Below are 22581 nucleotides of genomic sequence, written 5' to 3' on the forward strand. Positions count from 1 at the left end.
TGAGTTGTAATGTTGGTAGACTTAAAAAGACTTTTCATTCTTGTTTCCCATGTATTTTGAGTTAATAACATGCTTAAATAGTTTAAATTGGTACAAATAATTGAGACTGTCTGGAAAGCAAGAGCATCTTTTAGTTCTGTTGTGAAAGTGCTGCTGTCTGCTCAAGAAAACAGGCCAGATTTACATTATTTTCATATTCTTTAGAGACCAATTGTATTATAATGTATAATCTAGACATATGCAGAATCTATATGAATTGAGTCTTTGTCTTCTGCGCAGTGTTGCAGATCAGGCATTTTGTAATGCTGCCACCTACCGACCAGACCTTGCAAAGTCCTTTTTTACTCTTGTAATTTATTAGGAACTCGACTGATTTGGTCTTACTGTCAGTTCCTCTAAAATGTAACTGTCAGGGAGACTTGTAAAGAGGGCATATTTGTTCTTTCAACAATTTGATTTTGTTCTTAAAATACTGGTTATTTTTAATCAAAGTAAAAGAACATTTCAGATATTTTTGAAAAACAGTAATTCACAAGTTGCTGAACTCGCATATTCCTTGTTCATTCCATTACATTTATGTGTTTTTGTTGTGTTAACTGACAGTGTATTCTATGTACATACTCTTTTTTGGCATCAGTAACTGAATACTGAGATTTGCCAAGTCAATGTAAAATATCCACGCAACTTTGTATTCATGAAAGCAAGCCCGGTCTCCATTTTATACCATCCCTTATCCCTTAAGGTTAAAAGATGTGAGACTTTTATTCCATTTCTAAGCCACTGAAGGCCACACAAGCAAACTCTTACATGGATGTACCATTGATTTCACATTTACCCATCCAGATTTAAAGAGACTAGCGGATTGCTCACAAATCCGCAAACCTGTGTGCAACTCTTAGTCTGTCAAGTTGACTCCAGCTCTTCCCTCTGTAAACTGGCGAGATTATTCACTCAACAGGATCCCCCTCTGCCTTTCATCCCCTGAACTGCAAGCCAGTATGAGCACTGACAGCTCTGTGATAGCATACAGATGTAAATGAAGAGACAGAGTGGTACTGTTTATTAAACATGCCAGGCTTGGAGCTGGACTGGACATGAGGGAGACTCTTCTGCGCCATGGCTTATGTTGGGAGAGCATCTTACCAGAGCGGCAGGATGGCAGAAGCCTTGGTAGCAGGAAAGCCTGCCAAGAAACTGTATGGATTCAACTTCTTGGGTACTGGCCCAGTGAGGAGATGCTGTGGCATTTTAGTGCAGTTCAGAACACTGAAAGACCAGAATGCAGAGAGCAGTTTAGGTTACAGGCTCATTAAGGTTGTTTTGTGTTTTTCTAGTATTTGTGTCTGGGATTTTGTTGCCATTTGGCACTTGCCTGGACTGGTTTTCTACACTAGTAAAAAGTGTACATTATATATGTGACACTGAGATCAGTATAAGTACTTCAGGGGATATTGTAAAATGTTTTTAAATTGTCAAAGTTTAATCAAAGTTTAATCAAGTAATTTATGGAAAACACCTGAAGCTGACTTATTTGTGTGGCCCAAATTGAATTTATTTCTACATGATGGTTCAGGGTTCAAAGCTCTGAGGGAAACTTAAATTCTGAAATTAGTCATTAATTTTTCATTAACTATCTATTTAATAGATTAATGAATGCTGCATACAATCTTGATATGATTGTAATTCAAAATTTGTAATTAAAAACAGGAAAGAAATAGCAAAAAGTAGGTTGTTTCTGTTAAAGTAATCCAATACAGATCTAAATATATGGAGCATCTGAGACATCTTCTAAATCACTATAGCTGTTTTGTATATGTTCGGGTGAGGGCAGGGATTGGATTAAAGGCTAACCTAAGATTATCTTTTATTGTGACCCCCTACAACACAACACATCCTGACGTGATTAATATGTTGTTGTTGTTTTTTAATAGCTAAATCTATGCAGCAGCTTGCCCTATGAAGATCTAAAAACAAACAATAATAAAAAAAATTAAAAAAACTTTAAATGGCATGCCCTTTATCTTAATTTTTAGGCAACACAGCTATCTGAAATGACATATTTTAAGTTCTATCTCCAAACGTATATTGATAGTTTTCACTGATTATTTTCACTTTGTTTACAGCATGGCAACGATTCTGACTGAAAGGATGATGTCTTTACTGTGAGGCCAGAACAATGTGCTAGGGAGAATCCTGATTTCTGTCTCCCTCTCTATGCTCTTGGTTCCCCGCATTCCTACTTATCAGTTCTTCTTCTTCTTCTTCTTCTTCTTCTTCTTCTTCTTCTTCTTCTTCTTCTTCTTCCTCTTCCTCTTTTTCTCCACATTGAAAAAAAGTCCTTAAAAAAGTGAGCGGAGGATACGGCTGCTGTTTGGCACATTCATGTCATACACAGCTCTGGCCTGTTATGCATGGCTAACTGATTACAGAAGTAGCATAGCCAGTGGTGAATCTTGATGGTGCAGCCGAAATGTCACCTGACTGATGTTACAGTGGCAGAGATATTAAAGGAGCTTTACGCTCAAAGGCTTCTGTTCATCTGCCTTCCTCTCCCACTGTGCTCTAGAAGAGAGAACTGTTTGTCACTGGGTTCTTCTTTTCTTCCCCCCTTTTCTCCCTTTTCAGAAGCTTAGATCACACATGCATAGTCTTATCTGCACTGGACAACAAACCTGCTTCTTTCAGACCATTGAAAATTTCCAATCAAAATGTTTGCATAATACAGCCTTTAATGTGTAAATCATAGTTGTGATGAGCAGTCTTGAGACATAAATGAGATATTGGGACATCTGTGTGCATATGCATATGATAGCTGCAAACATTCTTCTGTAGGCTAAATGATTCCTCTGAGTGATAAGAAATTTTTTTTGTTGGAGTGTTTCTGTGCTTGTGTTGTGAGTTATTTTTCATGGTGAATGTGTGTGGGGAAAATAGTACAGCTGCACTGACATACTTAGAGTGAGAAAAATAATAAGTAAGAACAAGAGATGTGATTGAAGAAATAATGAATTTACTGTTAATAAAATGTTAATAAAATGAGCTGGCCAGTTGAGATTATGAAATTAATACATCTTAACTATGGGACAGGCCTATATACATTTTTACTCATGCTCTAGACAAATGGTGAACATCATATATCTTCAGATATAATTCAGATGCCTAAAATCCTGTGCAACAAAATTACACAGAAAAAGTGTAAGCCAAATTGATTTCATAATTAATTCATTGATTCTAATTAATAAAAAGGTGAAAATATGTCATGTTTACACAAAACTGCAGAATATATTCTACAAAATAATTGTTAAAATAGCTTACAAAACAGTTACATGCAACACTAGTTCCATTTTTAGTTGTCCTGATTTCTGTAAAGGCATCTGGATCCACTACAACTACTGTAGCCTCAGTATGGAATTAAGTGGAGTGTAATCTGATTGGTTCCAATCAGCACGGTTGTGCGGCATGTCCAGAAATTCTTGGTTTAAAGTCCCACCTCTGTTTAGGCCTGTTGAATATTTCATCCTCATGATTTTGATTTTGGAATACAAGTGAAAATGTTTGCATAGGCAATCGGGCATGTGAAATATAAGTAAAGATATTTACATAGGAAATCTAGCATTTTTTCGTTTCAAATACTGGTGGTATATTGCAACATGCTGGTTATATCAAATTAGCATATTACATATTATCATTGCATATTATTTATGCTCAATAAAAGGAAGTATTTAATAGTTTGGTTTTATATATGACTCCATATAAGTGTTCGGAATTGATGCTGCAAGGTGACTTAGAAACATATTTTCCTTGTAAAACTTTTTTTTGAATCATAGTGAAAGCATGGCAGAACATGATTCCATTGCTATTATTTCAAGCAACCATTACTAAGGACACAGAGCACTGGTCTCTGAATGAACATGTATGAATGAACATGTAAACTTGGCCAAGCAACTTAGCCAACAGTCTCAGCCCATCCTTCAACCACATGAAAACTCGTGTGTGAATAATTGTTAGCATGACTGAGGCAAAAAGCAAGCTGATTTTTGGTGGGAAGCCTCAGCATGTAGACAGAGTTTGGACTGTGGTGTTGACGGGTGGATGGAATGAGTGGCAGGAATTGAGGCTGATGCTCTCCATCTGTGTATTGGCCAGGGTTTCCACAGCAAATTACATTAGCCAGAGCACAAACGGGAGCCAGCCAGGAGCTGGTGCATTTCATGGCTTGAGACAGCCAGTGTGTGATGAGGAGGTCTAGGTGTGGAAGAGTGGAATGTCAGGATCTGTCATGCTTCTTGTTTAGGGACAACAGACAAAACAGCTGCATCTCTCACCTGACTTCTCCCAGATGCATTTATTCATCAGACCTATCCAAAAACAAATCACAGACTGGTGGCAAACTGAATTTCCGGCTATCTTAATTGTGGTCTCCTTACCTGGTTCATACCTTTTAATTTGACATGGTAACTGTATAGTTGATTTGTTGTAACATGTTGCAATAGCAAATCAGAAAAAAGCCCCTCAAAAACTAGGAGTGTCTGTTATTTGTTGGGTGGGGATGATATTGTCTTATGGCCTCAGATTAGCTCATCCTCTCCCATGATTCAGGAACATGAAGGCAGAATCATTAGTGAGAGTTTTGCAGACACAGGAAAGGGAGGAGCCTGTGGTCTAAGTCTATGTGGTGTCTGGCACTCTTAATTATACCCTGCACAATAATCCATCTGTTTCTCTTCTGTTGTCTCTTCCAGAAATGCATGAAGAGATCATTCTCCAGGTCTGAATGTCATCATTACACTGAGTTTGAAGATAGGCCATGTATGGTATTATATAATCTAATTGTGGCTGTAGACAAGGGGAAAGGGCTATAAGTCCCTCTTACAGTGTGGGGGGACCACTTTAGACTGTTGGAAAGGATATCAGTATGAACCCAAATGCAAGTTACTACTAAAAACAGCACACCACACTACACGCCTCCATTTACACACACACACACACACACACACACACAATACACTGCTATATGGTACACTGTACATATTGGGAATAGTCACGAAAATGGCTCTATGAAACCAATGTTTCATAAGTGTCCAGACAAGGATAATCTTTTGTTTTCTTTTTTTTAACTTTGCCATTTCTATATGTCAGTTTCTGTGTACTGAAAGCTGTGTTCCAACTGCTGATTAAAAATTATTTCTGAAACCTTCATCCTGTCACAACTGGCCCTCCCTAGCATTCTATTCTCATGGTTTCCCTGTCTTGTGTCTTTGTTTTTCTTTCGTGTTTCATTTTCTCTGCCCATTATTTGTATCACCTGTATCTTGTTTAATGCTCGTTAGACCATGTATTTAAGCCCTGTGTTAGGTAAGTCTTGTTGCTGGTCATTATGAATCCAAGGCTCTGGTAGTTTAAATCCCTGTCATTAGTTTGCTACCTGTATTTGTATTCCTAGCCTTTGTCATGTTCGCTTGTCATAGATATTTGTGCATATTCATCTTTATGTAAGTCATGTTGTTCGTTATAACCTGCTTCCCCTTTCTGTTGCCATGTGTTTGTGTATATGATGTATTCCCAGACTCTTGGTTCACTGACCCTGGACTGCTCTCAAGACTCTGATTATGCATTTGCCCTAAATAAATCTCGCTCTTCTCAGTGTATGCGTCCGCCTCGTGATCACTCCATGTTACACATCCATACTATGTTGTATTTTGTGTGTGAGATGGACTGAATGATAAGATTTCTAACCCAGAAAAAGCATTGCAATAATTGGAAAGTGATGCAATTAATAAATGCTTGCTGGCTATAGTGTTAAAACAGAAGCTCCATCTTTTAAATGTTTTCTGGTTTAATTTGCTCTTATACACTACATAATTTTGGAGACTGTTGTCTTTTGGGGGGAAATCTTATGTGAAGATACCATTACAGGCCTGTATGTGAATGGAGCAGGGCCCTCAACTGCATTTTGTGCCTGCAAAAAAAAGAAGGGGAAAAGGTGTTTATTTCCATGTTTACACCATTTCATATTCACATCACTGGTAACAGGATTAATCAGTGACAAACAAGAATTTGTAGAATTCACTGACTTCTTGTTTTGGTTGGTTGCATTATTAAAAAAATCTCCTGCTATTAAAGAATCCAGAAGCCCCTCAGGTTTGAGAGGAAACCTCTGTATTGCACTGCATAAAGCTGAGTCTGCAGAGCATCTGGCAACCACAGGGCTGCCGTGGAGGATGCCAGACAAAGAGTCATGTAACTTCAATGAGAAACACTAAGGTTCCTCCTATTCTATTAGACAAGAAATGGAACCCCATCCCAATTCACTTGACCATACATTCACTCAAATCCAAGAAAAAAAGTCAGCATGTTTTGCAGGACTGCCAAATAGAGATCAAGGTGCTGATACTTGTTCCCTTCCCTTCTAACAAATTTGTTCTCTGCAGATTTTACACATTAAATCTGGTTTATATTAGTTTTCTTAAGCTCTGTTTTGGTGGCACATGATGTTGGGAGGGTTCCAAGATTGTTAGTGGTGACTGCTGCTTTATTTGTTGTGCTTATGACACTTCCTTGATTCTTTCCTGAACTCCACAGACAGCTAAGCAGAATTTCTAAGTGCTCTGAGTGCTCTGGGGACTCTTATCCGTCCACACTTCATCTTTTGAGGGTGACTGACATTTGTAGATATCTGCTGAAAAGTGACTTGGGTGGTTGTAATCAAGTGTTAATCTATAAATCACTCAAGTCATGTCTAATTTAGCCATACTGAGTATAGAGAAAACAACAACACAATAATAATGTAAAGATTATATTTTTGTAAATACTTCTGCTAGAAAAATATTTTCTGTAAACAAACTACAAACCAACAAACAAAAAATTATTTCTGTTTTATATACAATGATCATCCATTAATTTTTTCTGTTCCTCTTTACAGACATGGCAAAATAATTGGACAGATCTTCTGATTAAGTATTTCAGGGTGGCATGACATGTGTATAGGTGAGATTACATATAACTGCAGGTATATGCAGACTATGGAAACCCCATCAGTGTTGGTGTTGGCACACAAAAAATCCAACACCAATGCTGTGGTCCACACTAGACCCTGAGTAATTTTTGTCTATACTTGGCTCCTGGAGGGAGTTCCTGCATTAGAACCAGTCGGACTGCAGCCAAGACAACGGTAAGAGTATGATGCCACAGTGAGGGCTAATTCTCTATCCCACCCAGTCCCACACAGATGGTCTAGAAATATTAGTGTTTCAGAGCCTAATTGAAAGCCATACGAGGTTACTTGTGTTACAAATGATTTTAGGCCTTTTATGAAAATGATTGTATGTGCACTATAAGCTTCTTATTCAAAGGGTGGAAGAAAATAAATAATTAAATAAACATACATTTAGGGAAATGAACTGCAGAAGCTCAGAGGCATGGGCCCAGCAGATCCCATCTGAAATATGCAGGTAATATACTCCTGCCTTGTGGATTTGGGTGCAGGTACACAGCAGCCAGCTTGCTGCCAGCACCTCACACTTTTGTTTTTTGTTTTTTTTCACCTCATACTTTTGTCTAATCTGCCGCTGTATAGCACTGTCAGCTCTTGATAGTAGGCAACTGCACATCTGTATGTAAACACACAGAGGCACTGAAAATTGAGACACGTGCTCCAGAGACTCTTCTAGGTCTCGTGTGAGCTGTGAAAATCACACCTTCTGTAAAGCTCATTGAAGGTGCCACTAGTTTTCTGTAGAGTTGTCTCTTGATCTGGCTAAGGAAATTGTCTAAATTCATCCAATATGCATTTCGGTTATGGATGACAGTCTCTATTTAATTTGCATATAATTCTTATCAAAGTAGTTGTGTACTCTATAAGACATTTACTTGTTTTACTTTTCTACAGCTGTTACCATATTAATCACATTACATGTACACATATCCTCTACCTCTCATAGTAGTCCAAAACATTGTTCTTATGCAAAATATTCATTTTGCCATGCATTACATGTTATTTCAAATTTCAAAAGTCATACAGCTGTGTGGCAACTTATCCACTGTTGCAAAGTGTGATCAGTTTCCTAAATCATAATTAACATTGGGACTTTGCTATATCACAGCCTACAGTGCACTCTAGTGGTTGGAGATAAAGGAGAAATTACACTTTAGCCCCACACCAAAATCATAACCTTACCTAAAGTCATGGCTTTATTGATCATCTTACCATCCAGCTGTAGATGTCACCATCCATTAGCATTGGCTGTAAACTAGCCCTCTAAAAAAGGGATTTTTAAAGTAAAATTGCCTCCTTTTTTTTCCATTTTGAAAACACTGCTATTCCAGTATTTATGATCCACTGTATACCGTGTTCTGAATAACAGAAGAACATTGTTGCTGGTCTAAATGCCTGTGGATGACAGATGGAGTGACCAGATGTCTGCCTTTTTAGCGCCTTGTCCTCTGTGGAGCAAAAGAGCCTGGGCGGACACCTATTTTTTATCCTTCTGAAGTGGTAGTTGCTTTCCATTGATCAATATTATTTTAGTGTATCACTGGGTCACATACATATCAAAGTAAACACTTTGTATTTCATTGGTTTAACAGATCATCTAGTAATACCTCACCTACTGGCTAACCACAGAAAGTCAGTGGTCTAAATGAAATGTTTACAATAGTGAGAAAATAGCAAAAATGACTTCAGTTCTCAGGGATCAGCACATTATTTCTTTGAGCTTAGTTAATTGATTTAGAGATTTTACATAATCTCTGGATCTAATTTTTTAATTTGCAGTGGTGCTCTGGCACTCTGAACTGCCAAGGGCCTTGTGGTTAGAGAGCCTCAAGGCCCCTGCCAGTCAGAGGTTCTTGGGCACAGGCCTCACTGGCCTGGTCAGTAATCCATACCTGCACTTCTTACTACATTAAACATATTGGTGGCTAAATATAGCCTGTTTTTTAACACAGTAAAACATATATACCAGTGTTATTCAAATCTGAACCTATTATCCAAATCTGTTCTGGATTTTTTTTTAATCCCTTGTAGTTGATTAATGATTAATGTAACTAGTTGGGTACATTGTCATCATACCTGACTCCTGGGTAAGGAAAAGGTGGAAAATCTGTAGGGCCTGAACCTTAAGCACTGTGACATGAATACCACTCATCTACACCAAGAACCTAAAAGACTTTATTTTTGTAGAGTGGCTTCCCATAATTCCACTCTCACGGTGCTTTTATTTGCTCTGTTAAATGAACTGTGTTGGTTGCACCACAAGTCTGAGGTCTTCTGAGGTCTCGGTTTCAACTATGGCTGCGAAACGAGCTTTAGTAATTTTGTCGAAGGGTGCAGAGGAGATGGAAACTGTTATACCAGTGGACGTCATGCGTAGAGCTGGGGTTTGTAGTTAGCTTTAACTGTCGTATGTCAGTTATCGCGAAAGCACTGGGTACTATACACTAGTACTGTTATTAACGTGTACATGTAGCTAGATAGCGTTATGCTAGCGTTAGCGAACTTGAGATGCACGCATGCTTTCCTTCGGAAACACTGTCATTTATTTACTTTTTTAATGTGTTTTAGCTAATGTAGTGAATGCCCAGGTTGAACATAATGCATTTTCAGCCTCGCGGGCGGTAAGAAATACCTAGCTGTCAGCGTAGCTACGTTTAAATTTACATTTGTGGCATTTGGCTGCTGTTACATGTAGTGGTGAAACTAGACTGTCAGTTGATATCTGTCTTGCTGTGGACTCGACACAGTGTAAACAGGCCAGCTAGCCAGAGGGAGTGCGCTCCAGCTAAATGTCAACGTTTGCTGCTGCCACACAGATATAGGCTTTGGCATCATCGCATTGACAGTCCGATGACTTTGGTTTAACAACAATGTACTTTAGCAGGGTCTTTTATATTTCACCGGGTGTTTCATATAATATTCCTGCATAATTCATATTTGATCGCCCCTGTCTGGTATGATTGGCAGCTGCTTTTTAGCAGGCTTGCCCTACGAAAATCTCTGGCCAGTTCAAACCACTTTCCCGAGGCCTGCTCCACTGGCCTGTTTTCGCATTCAGTTTCCAAAGCTTGATTAATAAGCATGGAAATTTTGGCTACCATACAAGACAAGCACAGTTATTAGCACACCAGTTTACTTAACACATTTGGCCAAATAACGAATTTTTGGTAATTTTAGATACAATTAAGACAGCAAAAATGTTATGATTCTTCTTGTGATATTCATAGGTGAGGTATATAAGATTAAAATTATTAACTGTGATGTATATTCTCTCTGACTACCAGGTCACTGTTACTGTAGCAGGATTGACAGGGAAGGAGCCAGTTCATTGTAGCCGTAATGTTATTATCTGTCCAGATTCAAGCCTAGAGGAAGCTTCCAAAAAGGTCTGTATTTTATGTATTAGGGCTGTGCAATAAATCATATGTTAATCATCATCACCATAATGACTTTTAAGTAATATGCAATATGTAAATGAGCCCTTTAACAAATCACTACTGCATCCTGACCAAGAGATGTTACCTGTTGGTGTTTAAGAGCCAATTATTGAAACAAACTAATGCATGCTATATTGGCCATGGTTACATGTATAGTTCACAAATGTGCTTTTAATATATTGATATTGTAAGAACTACATTATTTTTTTAGTTTGTTATAGAAGTTTTTCAGCATTATCTTATTTTTCAAAAATATTTATAAAGTACACTACCTGTTCATCATAGCATTTCTGACTTTGAATAAAAACTGGAGCTTTTATGATTTAAGCTTAGGTTTTTAATACCAGCAGTTTATTCCAAGAGTTAAAGTGGACTATATAATGCTTTCTGATACCCACCTCCCATCTACCCTCAAACACCGATCTCCCATATCTTCACTGTTAGTCTCTATTAATTGAAAAACAACTGGCCACTTCACTTTAATTGATAGTGTAATGCATCTGTAGTGTCCTGCAGGACTGAACTAAGAATCCCTGAAGTAATGTTTCCCCCTGCTGGACATTTTTTATTTATACATATGGAGCAGGGTGTTCAATTCTATTCCTAGCAATGGGGCCTCAGGAGCTTAAACCTTCTACCTCATAATTTATTTATACATGTTTTAACTTTCATTTTGCTCATCTATTTAACACTAAAGAAACAAAATACATAACTGTTTACTTCTATAAAATAATATTATGGACTAAAATTGAGCATTACCTTGCATGTACAGATTAAAAGCATGAGCTAATTGCTGATGAATGCTCAGTGAACTAACGTGTATTTAGCTCAATATTGTTTTTACTGAAGGGAGATATCAATTACATATTTACATTTCAGGGTCCATATGATGTTGTGCTTTTACCTGGAGGAGCACTTGGTGCACAGAACCTTTCTGAGGTAAGAAGTCATTGTATGTGCTGTTGTCAGATTTTACAGTATGTTTAAAACAGCATACTTGATGCATAGTAAAATAAGGCTTGTGCAGTTATGCGGGTACTGTCACTGGACACAGGATACTATTACGTTTTTCTCAGTGATTCATTGTGTATGAAATTTCTGTTATCACTTCCAGTCTCCTGCTGTGAAGGAGGTGTTGAAGGAGCAGGAGAGCAGGAAGGGGCTGATTGCTGCCATCTGTGCAGGTACTGTTTAATTCTCTGTCTACATTAACCTCCCTGAAAAACAATTGCGCATCACATGATAATCATGCATATAGGAACAAGAAACACCATTGCACATAATTAATTTTCCTTTTGCCCCCTAATTACTGTGCATGTTTGAATATTTCAGAATATTAAGATTGTAGAATATATATGAAGTCGATTCCAGTTGCGTAAAAGATGAGTAGATCTTCGCCAAATTTTAGTGAAGAAACAGGATATTTTTAACAGATGTGTAATGTGTGTACATGTGTGTTTGTGCATGTGTTTAGTATCATAGTCATCAATTTCATCACATTTTCTTAAACATTAAGCTTTTGGAATTGAGTGAGTGTTGGGTGGACAGCAGCAATTTTGATGAAGTGCCTTGCCCCGTATCTCAGTGCTGGGGGCTGTGCTGGAGAAGGGCGATGAAAGGAGATGCTGAACGAGGCTGTCAGGTCTGCGCACATGCCAGCAGGCAGGGGTGTCCTAGAAATCTACTAAGGCCCCCGCAGGGATCTCTAATGAGTGAGCAGTGACTCGCTTGGCATTCCTTCATAAGGTCCAGCTTATTTCCCAGTACCTGCTCTTGACATGCCACTTTTTTAAGTGTACTGTCAAACCATCTAGAGGAAAGGCACTTGAAGACACTGAGCTATGAAAGGTGGCAGATGAACAGAGGCAATCTTTGGCTAGGAAAGAATGAAAAAATTTGGTTCATGATCTGTACGACACTTTACGATTATGTCCTTTCTCACCTTCTTGAAAACATGATGTGGACGTTTGGCATAATTGAGCCATGTAAGAGGAGGTACTGAAGTTTAAACCTTAAAGTATCTTCTCAGATTGAGAAACTGTAATATTTAGACTACACTGCATGACTGCCAAGGTGCACAATCAATAATCAAGGCTGCTTTTTATCAACACATTGGATAAGATTACTGCAGAGTCAGTATGCTGCCTAAATTAATCCACTGAGCAGGGCCCATCCTTCTTAGAGCTACTCTAAATATGTCCCAAAGAGCTGGATGGAAATTAAATATTTGGGCAATTTTAGATAAGACTGTACCGATGTGTGAGACTGATACTCATATGTTGTGTGCCTCATTGAGGTGACTTTTGTTTTTGTACCAACAGGAGTTGACATTTCACATTATTAAAATAGCATTTGAAACATTCCCTCCTCCTAACATTTGAGTCCTTTCTTAACTAATGTGTTTGAACTATTTGACAATATTTTTAAAGGCTGAGGAAAAATGCTAATCTTGCAGAATTAATGTACTGAATGTACTAGTAATTCTTTTTTGTGGGTTGTCAGGGCCTACTGCGCTTTTGGCTCATGGCATTGCCTATGGCAGCACCATAACAACCCACCCAGGTGCCAAAGACAAGATGATGACTGGGGGTAAGGTCCATGTCTGACAATTATGTATTCTGATTTCACATATCTCCTTTCCATATGTAAGCATTTGAACACTCTGGAAACATGAATGTGTTTCTTGTTTTTCTTTTGTAATTCATTGTTTATAAGTGACTGTCCTCAGCTCTGTACCTAAAAATTAGCCAATCAGGAAATGTTTCTCTAGGGAAGTAGTCCTTCCTACCTGTAAATTACTTTGTATGTGTACACATCACATAGAAGGGAAGGCTAAGGTTAATGGTGCATTTCTTTGGATGGTGGGCATGGGACTAAAGAGACCTCTTTGGTGGCTATGTCTGTTGGAAATTATCAAGATCTTCAGAATCAATTACAGCATTAAGAAAGAGATGTTTATAGCCTTAAATTCCATGCATGATTTAGTACTTGCTACTTTGCTGTTTTTCAGATCACTACAAGTACACAGAGGCTCGCGTTCAGAAAGATGGCCATCTAATCACTAGCCGGGGCCCAGGCACCAGCTTTGAATTTGCTCTGGCAATTGTAGAGGAGCTTATGGGTGCTGAGGTAGTGGCACAAGTCAAAGCACCCCTGATCCTGAAAGATTAATTATAATGCACTGCCTAAGGCCTCTTTACTGTTTCCAGTGCCATTAAATGGAGCAGCAAAACCTTATCTATAATAAACGCTTATGTCAGCCATCTCTGTATGGCAGAGAACTTGGATTTCCCAGAATGCAAATAAATAAAAGCTTTATGAATAAGTTTATTTTGATGCATTTTGACACACAATCATATAACTTCAGTTAACTTGTATTTTGCAATAAAACCATGTGAATAGTCTTGGGACATCAGTGAAGTAACCTTACAGATCATGATAAAGTGACATTGTATTTATGGCCTTACATAATAAAAATCTGCAACGTGGCTGCAAGAGGTATTTTTTGTTTTACATAGGTGGTCAAATGGCTGTTACTGTAAATACCACTTTGATAAAGTTACCAAAATAACTAGATTATGTATTGAATTTCCAATATGATCTTCCCTTTCACAAATACATTTTCAGCGTGTGGGATTCAAGTACATGTAGTGTGAGATGGCAGAACTGTGGACACAATGTTTTAAGATATGGGTAAGGGCAAGGACATGAAGGAAGTTGTAATATTAAATGAAAGGACATGAAAGATGTTTGTAGTATTAAATTAGCCAAGTCTCAAGTTTAAATGTTCCATTAAATGGTTACATTTTCTAAGATAAAGATTTAGGTAGCTATGGGCAAACTTAATGAAACATTTTAACATTGTATTGTTAAATTTGCCTAACAGAAATTAGCATTACATGACCAAGTTTAGTTGCCACATGTCTGTGTGCATGCAAGTGTGTGGGTGCATGCACGCATGCATGCTTTTGCATGAGAATTGTGGGAGAGAGATAGTGAACTAGTGTTTGTGCAATATCTTAAAGGCATGTTCTCTACTCTTTTTCACCCCTCCCCTGATGAGTCTGGATTATGCTTTCCCATGAGAAAGATTTAGTTACATGTCTGGTTAGCATTTATGTGTGAATTGATATGTGGCATAATTATTTACAAGGAGGGCCTGCAGATTGTTTCCAGACCCATTTTGAAATGATTAAGTGAAAATCCAGTGAATAGTTTGAAAAGTGCTTTTGACAAACTAATTTAGGTTTAAAAAAAACACTTATAAGACACTTATTTGTGAGACAATGTCGAACAAAGTGCTGTACTGTTTAAATTGAGTTTCTTGTTCACAATTTAATCAATGGGATCGACTAATTTCTCTGATTATAAATAATCTTTTATATGTTATTGCACCAAGATCAACAGGCTACATCAAAGTCCATAAATGAATGTTCATAAGAATATTATAATAATTATATAATTATATATAATTATAATTATAATGACTCCCTTAGTGATTTGTTAATCCCATGTTTTCTAACGTAGGCAGCCCACAAGAAACTGACTGGGTTGTCTTATTTTACAGTTATGGGGTAGGCATTTCAGATACATAAACGTATGTGCAAAAGCACTGAAAAGGTGTATTTTCCATAATACATCCTCTAGAATAAATCCTACTATAAAAATAGATTTTCAGCAAATTCGGTACTTGAACTTGTACAACTAGCAAATAATAGCAAAGTAATACGTAATCTGCTCTTTACTGGAGCAGACGCGTGTCTAAAACAATTTCAAGCAGATGCAGAATAAAAGGCCAATGAAACGCATCTCTTCGTTGTCGTGTACTTCAACAGACCAATGAGAATCTCCCTGCATAAAACAAGCGTGTACTCTGTGGCGCGCGTGTGGAAGGTGTGAAGCGGTAAAAAGCCTCTTCGTAACACGTTGTCCTGTGTCTGCGTACTTCAGACTTGGGCATTTATTTGTGGAAGGAACGGTGAATCCTGTCCTCTTTTGAATTCCATTTGTCGTTTTGCGAGGTAGGTGTTGTGCAAATAATGCTAGTCACTTCATTCACTACATTGTGCTTGTACTAAATTGCTTTAAATATCAATCTCCACCTAACCATTTCTTTCTGGTGAGCTAACCAGTCTTTGCTAGCTAACGTAGCTAGCGTTAGCTATCCTGTCGTTACTTCAGATATTTCGATACTTTGATAATGACGTTGTAAAACCGCAATTTGAACTCGCTTCGAAGATATGGTTTCGTAACAGTTTAGCGTTTCGATGTGTTTTGATGAATCTGATTTAGCTACTACTTCGTGGTGTATGAGTGCGATGATATTGTGTTCATAGCAAAGGGATGATGTAGTATAATCAGAAAAGAGAAGAGTAGCAAGTTCGCTAGCTCTGATGATTCATGGTCTTCAAATGTCAATCACTGACCTTTGACAGCTAGCGTTAGCTAAGGAAAAGAGGATGCACATAGTTGGCTAGCTATATAGTTTTGTTATCTGCCTCTACTGGAATTCTCATTCCAGTTCACTTAACCGAATTTTTTATTCATACGGTGGTCTTTTTGATCTTTTAGGCTAAAATTGCATTTGTTGTGCATGCTACATGTAGATCCTGCAAAGTAGCTAGCTAGCGTTATCTAGCTAGATAGTTAACCTATCTATCGCCTTCCCCTTCGGATAATTATGGTTGCTAATTTTCACACTTAAGCAGAGCTGCACTTTTTACTCCCCTGCCTCGACCAAGTGTGAAGTGCTCAACACAGGAAGGTGAAGAGTTCGTAGTCAGAAGCAGTTGCAGTCCTTTACTGCTGGCCTCTGCTTTTACAGCACTGTATGCTGCTGTAAAGATAGAAAACAAATAGCATCCGTTCTCGGGAACAAGTTACGTTCTAGATTGCAGCAGCGCAAAACATGCAATTTGTCTGCAAAATAAGGCTTTTGCGCTCTCTCTCTCTCTCTCTCTCTCTCTCTCTCTCTCTCTCTCTCTCTCTCTCTCTCATATTCATATATATATGAGAGAGAGAGAGAGAAATAAAAAAAATAAAAAAATTATAACACTCATAACTGCTATTTACACCTTGATTGTTGATGCTTAAAATATAGAACATCCTAAACAAAAGGCATCTTGATTCAGTTTTAGCACACAGTACCTAACAGGCTATTTGTCATTAACTGCCAGTGGTGAATTTAGGTACTGGCTGTTAGAGCGATGTGCTTTTCCCTAAATTAACCTTGTACTCAACAAATTGATTTGTGACAGTTTATAATGTATTGTAACTGTATTGTAGTGCCTTTTCATTGGATTGGTTATGGTTGCAGGTATATTATTGTCTGAGAGTTAATTTGGATAATTCCTCTTAACATAAAATTCCAAACATGTAAAAATATTTTGAGCATGTTTTCAAAATTATTTACAAAATATGTTGAACCGTATCTGAATAAGATGAACGTTTTTTCCCTTTGTTTTCTGTATAATGTGGTCTAACTCACCAGCTAACACTCTTTGGAGAGTTATTTTTGTCCCCTCCTCTTCTTACAAGATGACCTGAGAAATATTTCTATAGTATTAACGTGAATAAAGACTAGCATTTTGCCACTTGACTACAATAGAGAGCTGGGCAGCTGGGCTTTCTCTACAAGGAGAGGTGAAAGCATCCACATTGCAACATTGGTTAAATGTTGAAAATGTAGAAAACATCTGCATCATCTGATTGGATCTCCTCCTTAGTGGAAATACTGTTTGTGAAGAGACTCCATAAGTGGCTGGTCCCAAGCATAATTGGGCAATGCTTGACTGAAGAATCTTCCACAGCCCTTTAAGGTTTTATTGACCTATGTCAGCGTCAGTGTCAGCTTTGTCATTCAGACTATACAACAAGTACTGCAGCTGAACGAGATTGTGTTTCTCCACACACACGCACACACACACATATTTTATTTATATCCTTACATCTATATATAATAAATGTATGTATGTGTGTGTGTGTGTATATATATATATATATATATATATATATATATATATATATATATATATATATATATATATATATATATATACACACACACACACATACATACATTTATTATATATAGATGTAAGGATATAAATAAAATATGTGTGTAAGGATATAAATAAATTGCACATAGGAATAAAATACTGCACATTGTTCCAGTGATTATTGCTTAGTATAACTGGTATTGTAAACTTAGCACTGGAAAATGTTGATAAGGTGCTCACAGAGAGAACATTAAAATTATTGCAAAAAGTAGCTACATATGAAGATGGGGGGGGGGGGGTGGGTTATAGATAGTGATCATAATAGTTCTATGTTTCTAGGTATAAAGCAAATTTAAAATAAATGTGTATTGTTAAAGGGAGTTGAGTAGTCTAATGGCCAGTGGGAAGAAGCTCTTGTTAAATCTGGCAGTCTTGCACTGCATGCAGCGGTAACGTTTACCAGAGAGCAGAAGGCTGAACAGTCCATGGTCAGGATGGCTGGGTTACCTGACCATCTATGAGGCTCTGCAGAGGCAGTGTGACAGGTATAGACCATGTATAGATGATGGAAGTGAGGTTCTGATGATTTTCTCTGCTGTCCTCACCACTCTCTGGAGAGATTTTTGGTCTGAGGCGGTGCAGTTGCCATACCAGACTGGCAGGCTGCTGGTCAGAATGTTCTCTATCAGCATGTTCTCATTCCGGCCACTGCATTTCAGCCCTGCCACAAAATGGCCTGCTAACCTCATTTCAGACGCGCTGGATGTTATGTAACACGGAACTAACAGGAGACACCATAACGAACTTGACAATAAATAAATAATAATAGGTTTAATAACAAACAGACAAACCACCAACAGAATGGAACCTAAGGAAAGACAGCACTAACAGGAAAGACGGTGTGGACAACAAACATAGAATGATAGTACTAACAATATCTAACTAAACACGAGGACGAGGAAAACCAAGAACTAACTGATTACATACAAGCTGAGAAACACCGAAAGCTAACCAAACACAGATCTTACAGAACCACAAATGTAATGACTAAAACAATGACCAACAACCAAGAGATGTAGGAACGGGGTTAACATAGGACTACAATTAGGGACAAACTCAGAACAGCTGGAGACTAAGGGGAGGAGATGGAGAACCATGGAGATGTATGAAAACCCGGAAGTGATTCGGTTGCCATGACAATGAGAGATGCACAGGTCTGTGGATGTGACACTCGTTAGCTCAGGAGAAAGTGTTAGACGGCAAGGCAGCTGACTTAATTCAACCACTTATCAAATCAAGAACTTCAAGCAGAGGGGTTAAATTACAGTGAAAAAGGTTTCGGGGCACCCAGCAAAGTCAAGAAAGAGTCAGGACTGTCTCCTAAAGAGGATGCAGCTACAGGATTGGGTCACTGCCGGTGAAAAGCTTGCTCAGGAATGGCAGAAGGCAAGTGTGAGGGCATCTGCAAGCACAGTGAGGAGAAGGCTTTTGAAGGATGGCTTGGTGTCGAGAAGGGCAGCAAAGAAGCCACTTCTCTTCAAGAAAGCATCAAGGACATTCTGCAGGAAGTATAGGGATTGGACTGCAGAGGACTGGGGTAAAGTTATTTTCTCTGATAAAGCCCCCTCAGACTGTTTGGGACATCTGTACAAATGATTGTCCAGAGAAGAAAAGGTGAGTGCTACCATGAGTACTGTGTCATGCCAACAGAGGGGCATCCTGAGACCATTCATATGTGGGGTTGCTTCTCATCCAAGGGAGTGGGTTTGCTTACAGTTTTGCCTAAGAACACTGCCATAAATAAGGAATGGTATCAAAACATCCTCCAAGAGCAACTTCTTCCCACAATCCAGGAGCAATAATATGATGAACTATGCTTTTTCCAACATGACTGAGCACCAAGTGGCAAAAGTGATAACCAAGTGGCTCAGTGAATAAAACATTGAAATTTTGGGTCCATGGCCAGTAAACTCCCCAGATCTCAATCCTATTGAGAACCTGTGGTCAATCTTCAAAAAGAAGGTAGACAAACAAAAACACAGAAACTGAACAACTCCAAGCACTGATTAGGCAAATATGGGTTGCCATCAGTCAAGATTTTGCCCAGAAGCTGATATCCAGCATGCCAAGGTGAATTGCAGGAGTCTTATAAAAGAAGGGTCAACACTGTAAATATGAAGTCTTTGCTTAAACTGGATGTATTTGTCAGTAAAAAAAAAAAGTATGAAATGCTTATAATTGTACTTCGATATGCCATATAAACATCTGACAAAAGCATCTTACCAAACAACTTAGTAATTTGAGCCAATCAGTTATTCATCACAATGTATAGCAGCACTTAATAATGTCTGTCACTTAGTTTTGTTAACTGAAGTGCTCACTTTGTTATGCTTGTTTAGGAGAAATTATTGTAATTTAATAATTAATCATCACTGTTCAACTTGAAATAATAGCGTTTGCATTGATTTATTGTTTGAAGCTGGCAATATGAGAGTCACAAAATACTACACCACTTAAAATCTCCACTGGCATGGAGCTAAAACTTGGTGCAAACAAATGTGAGACTGGCAAAGTGAGACCAAAAATCTGCTGTATTGCAATCTAGGTCCAAACCACAGCTTTTCCTTTATATTCCATGTAGTATCTTCAGATTCTGTGTGGATTTGTGTGTATCTGGGGCGAGGGACTGCGAGGAATGTGATGAGGGTTTAGCTGGTGGTAGAAGAAACGCACAATGCTTAAGAAAAGTACACATGGCCTGGTTAGAATTCCAGTTCATTCTAACCTTTTAATAGACATTTTTGTGTGTGTAGAATTTTGCCCTTGTTCTTTCAGTGGCAAATAGTCTGCAAAAGGGCTGTAGCAGCTGATCAATAACATTGATAATATGGGCAACAAATTATTTTTTGCTTGGTTAGTTAACTGACAACTCACCTTCACTGAGTGAATGGAGTGACTCCTTGCTTTCATTGCTTGAAATGTTTTAGTAAGAACCAAGGGTCTTGCTATGGAATTCTGTGATGACTTTCAAAAAAGACCAAAGGTTTTCTTTTGGAAAATGTAAAGTCTTTGAATTTTCTCAGTTATAAGGTATGCATGAGTGAAAATGTTCCCAGTGTACAATTTCACCTTCTGCCCTTCATCTCTAAAAAATTCTGTGTTCTAGTGATTGGGGATGCATACGTTTTGCTTTAAACATGGTTTGCAATTGGACACTTTATTTTTTTTTTTGTTTTCTGCCCATCTGTGTTACCATTTTATTATGTAAATAATGTGACAGGTACTCGCACTGTATGCTGCTGCTACTCCAACAGCAAAATGTCAGCTGTTTTAAAATATATTGAGGTTTGTCACAAGGATGTCAAAAGTGCCGACTAATGTTTGCAATGAAAGTCAGCTGAGGAGGAGCTACACAGAAGACTTTCAGTATAACCAATTTGATTTGTCACTTGAAAACCACACCCAATATGTCAAATAGCTATATAATATTCGCTGCAAACTGCAGAGACAAAGATGTGCCTCTTAGACAATTTTCATTTAATGGTGGTATTTCAGAAAAACCAAAGCTGTGGTAGAGATAATACAAAGCAAAAACCATTATGGGATGCATCAATCTATCGATGTAATGGAATTCATTGTGTTAGATCAACCTTTTTCGGTTGTGGATGATGCAAGATTTTGTCCAGAATGCACAATACTATATCATCACGTGTCCATAAAAGTGACATCAGTGCAGTCAGTTTTATAACCATTATATGCCATGTTAATGCAAGTCCAGTATCAATGCTCAGTTTAACAAACAGTGGATTGATGCTTACTTTGAATTTCTTAAAGTTCTCCTACATGCTCTAGTGTTTTCTGGCTCACTCTCAATTGCATTTGATGAAATGCTTAAAAATGGGACTATTCCACAGATCATAGTGCATGCAAGTCTGCAAGATAATGCAGGATTATGGAGTGAAGACATTAAAAAAAACAACAAAAAAAAACACTGTTTAGGAAGCAGCTGAGGAAATATTCAGCGAACATATGTTAAATTAAAGCCCCTTTTAATGTGTGGCTACAAATCTTGTTCCAAGGTGATGATGATGATGATTTTATTATTATTTTTATTATAACTAGCCTATTAAAATATGTATATAATCATGTCTGGCACAACCTAGTTGTTTACTTTTAATTAAAAGTATAATGATCAATATTTCCACAAATATCTCAAACTGAGCAGAGGATATGCCTCTGTATGTGTTGAAAAGATGTACTGGAGCAACCAGAAGCCAGAGTCAGGATGCTGTGAGCTTGAGAACACACAGGCATGACCAGAGCAGGAAAAAAAAATAAAATTTTGAAGAGGAACGGGAAAGAGTAGCAATTCAGCTTTGCAATCGCAATGCTACTTGTCTGAGGCACATATTCCAAGAATTGGAAGTGACCAGGCACTGGCGTGCTGCAAGACCAACAAGAAATGCTTTCCCTTGCTTGCTGAAGTTGCACAAGCTTATCTGTCAGCATCCTGCACCAATATAGACAGTGAAGTTTGTTCAACTTAGCGTCATGTGGTTGAAAAGAAAAGGAATAGGCTATGTTGGTGAGACTGAAATGCTTCTTAAAAAAAACAACGTGTAAAGAGAAGCCATAAAATAGACCATTGGCAAGTACAGGCAGAAGCATGTCTAAGCATTGCACTTATTTTGATTTAGTTTAGGTTTTTTTTTGTTGTTGTTTTTTTTTTTTAGTAGATTTTCATATTTAAAAAAAGATGATTCTCATTTAAGAACTTAAAATGATGGGTAGACTGTTATATTGTTTCCTTAATACACAAATAACCACTGTGGCAGGTTTTTCATTTAAGAATTTAAAATAACAATTTTGCTAGTTAAATGTTTCTTGCAATGTCAGTGTTGATGATAATAAATAGTACTTGAAATGTGCTAGTGTCTTTCCTGTATGTAGTTCATACACACAAAACAAAAAAAAAAAAAAACGTCCATTAAAAACTGATGATCGGTATCTGTGCGTTACTAGTGATGGCATGACCTAACCTACAATGCTATAATGTTAATCATGCTAAAACTACATTTTTGTGTGATATTGAATTCAGTACGTTTTAGGAGCACTTTGAACACAAAGATGCATCATATGTTTCAAGTTCTGT

The 22581-nt window shown here is 37.8% G+C and overlaps 2 protein-coding genes across 3 annotated transcripts in view; both read left to right on the forward strand.

Annotated features, from left to right (window-relative positions):
* Positions 1–9218: 9218 nt before the first annotated feature.
* Positions 9219–13919, forward strand: park7 (parkinson protein 7). Its single transcript, XM_027002048.3, has 6 exons — positions 9219–9378; positions 10279–10380; positions 11311–11370; positions 11546–11615; positions 12934–13020; positions 13442–13919. Exons 1-6 carry the CDS (start codon positions 9232–9234, stop codon positions 13600–13602), a joined length of 627 nt encoding a protein of 208 aa, XP_026857849.2. The 5' UTR covers positions 9219–9231; the 3' UTR covers positions 13603–13919.
* A 1393-nt stretch (positions 13920–15312) lies between these two features.
* Positions 15313–22581, forward strand: part of kcnab2a (potassium voltage-gated channel subfamily A regulatory beta subunit 2a) — a 76179-nt gene continuing 68910 nt past the window's right edge. Inside the window, exon 1 of one of the 2 annotated variants that reach the window (XM_027001953.3) lies at positions 15313–15452. The gene's annotated coding sequence lies outside the window, so the exon portion shown is untranslated. The remainder of the gene's footprint in view (positions 15453–22581) is intronic. The other variant, XM_027001952.3, reaches the window with a different exon arrangement.

This window comes from Electrophorus electricus, chromosome 22 (assembly GCF_041902795.1).
Source record: "Electrophorus electricus isolate QZ-2024a chromosome 22, ASM4190279v1, whole genome shotgun sequence".
In the NCBI taxonomy this organism is placed as follows: Eukaryota; Metazoa; Chordata; class Actinopteri; order Gymnotiformes; family Gymnotidae; genus Electrophorus; species Electrophorus electricus.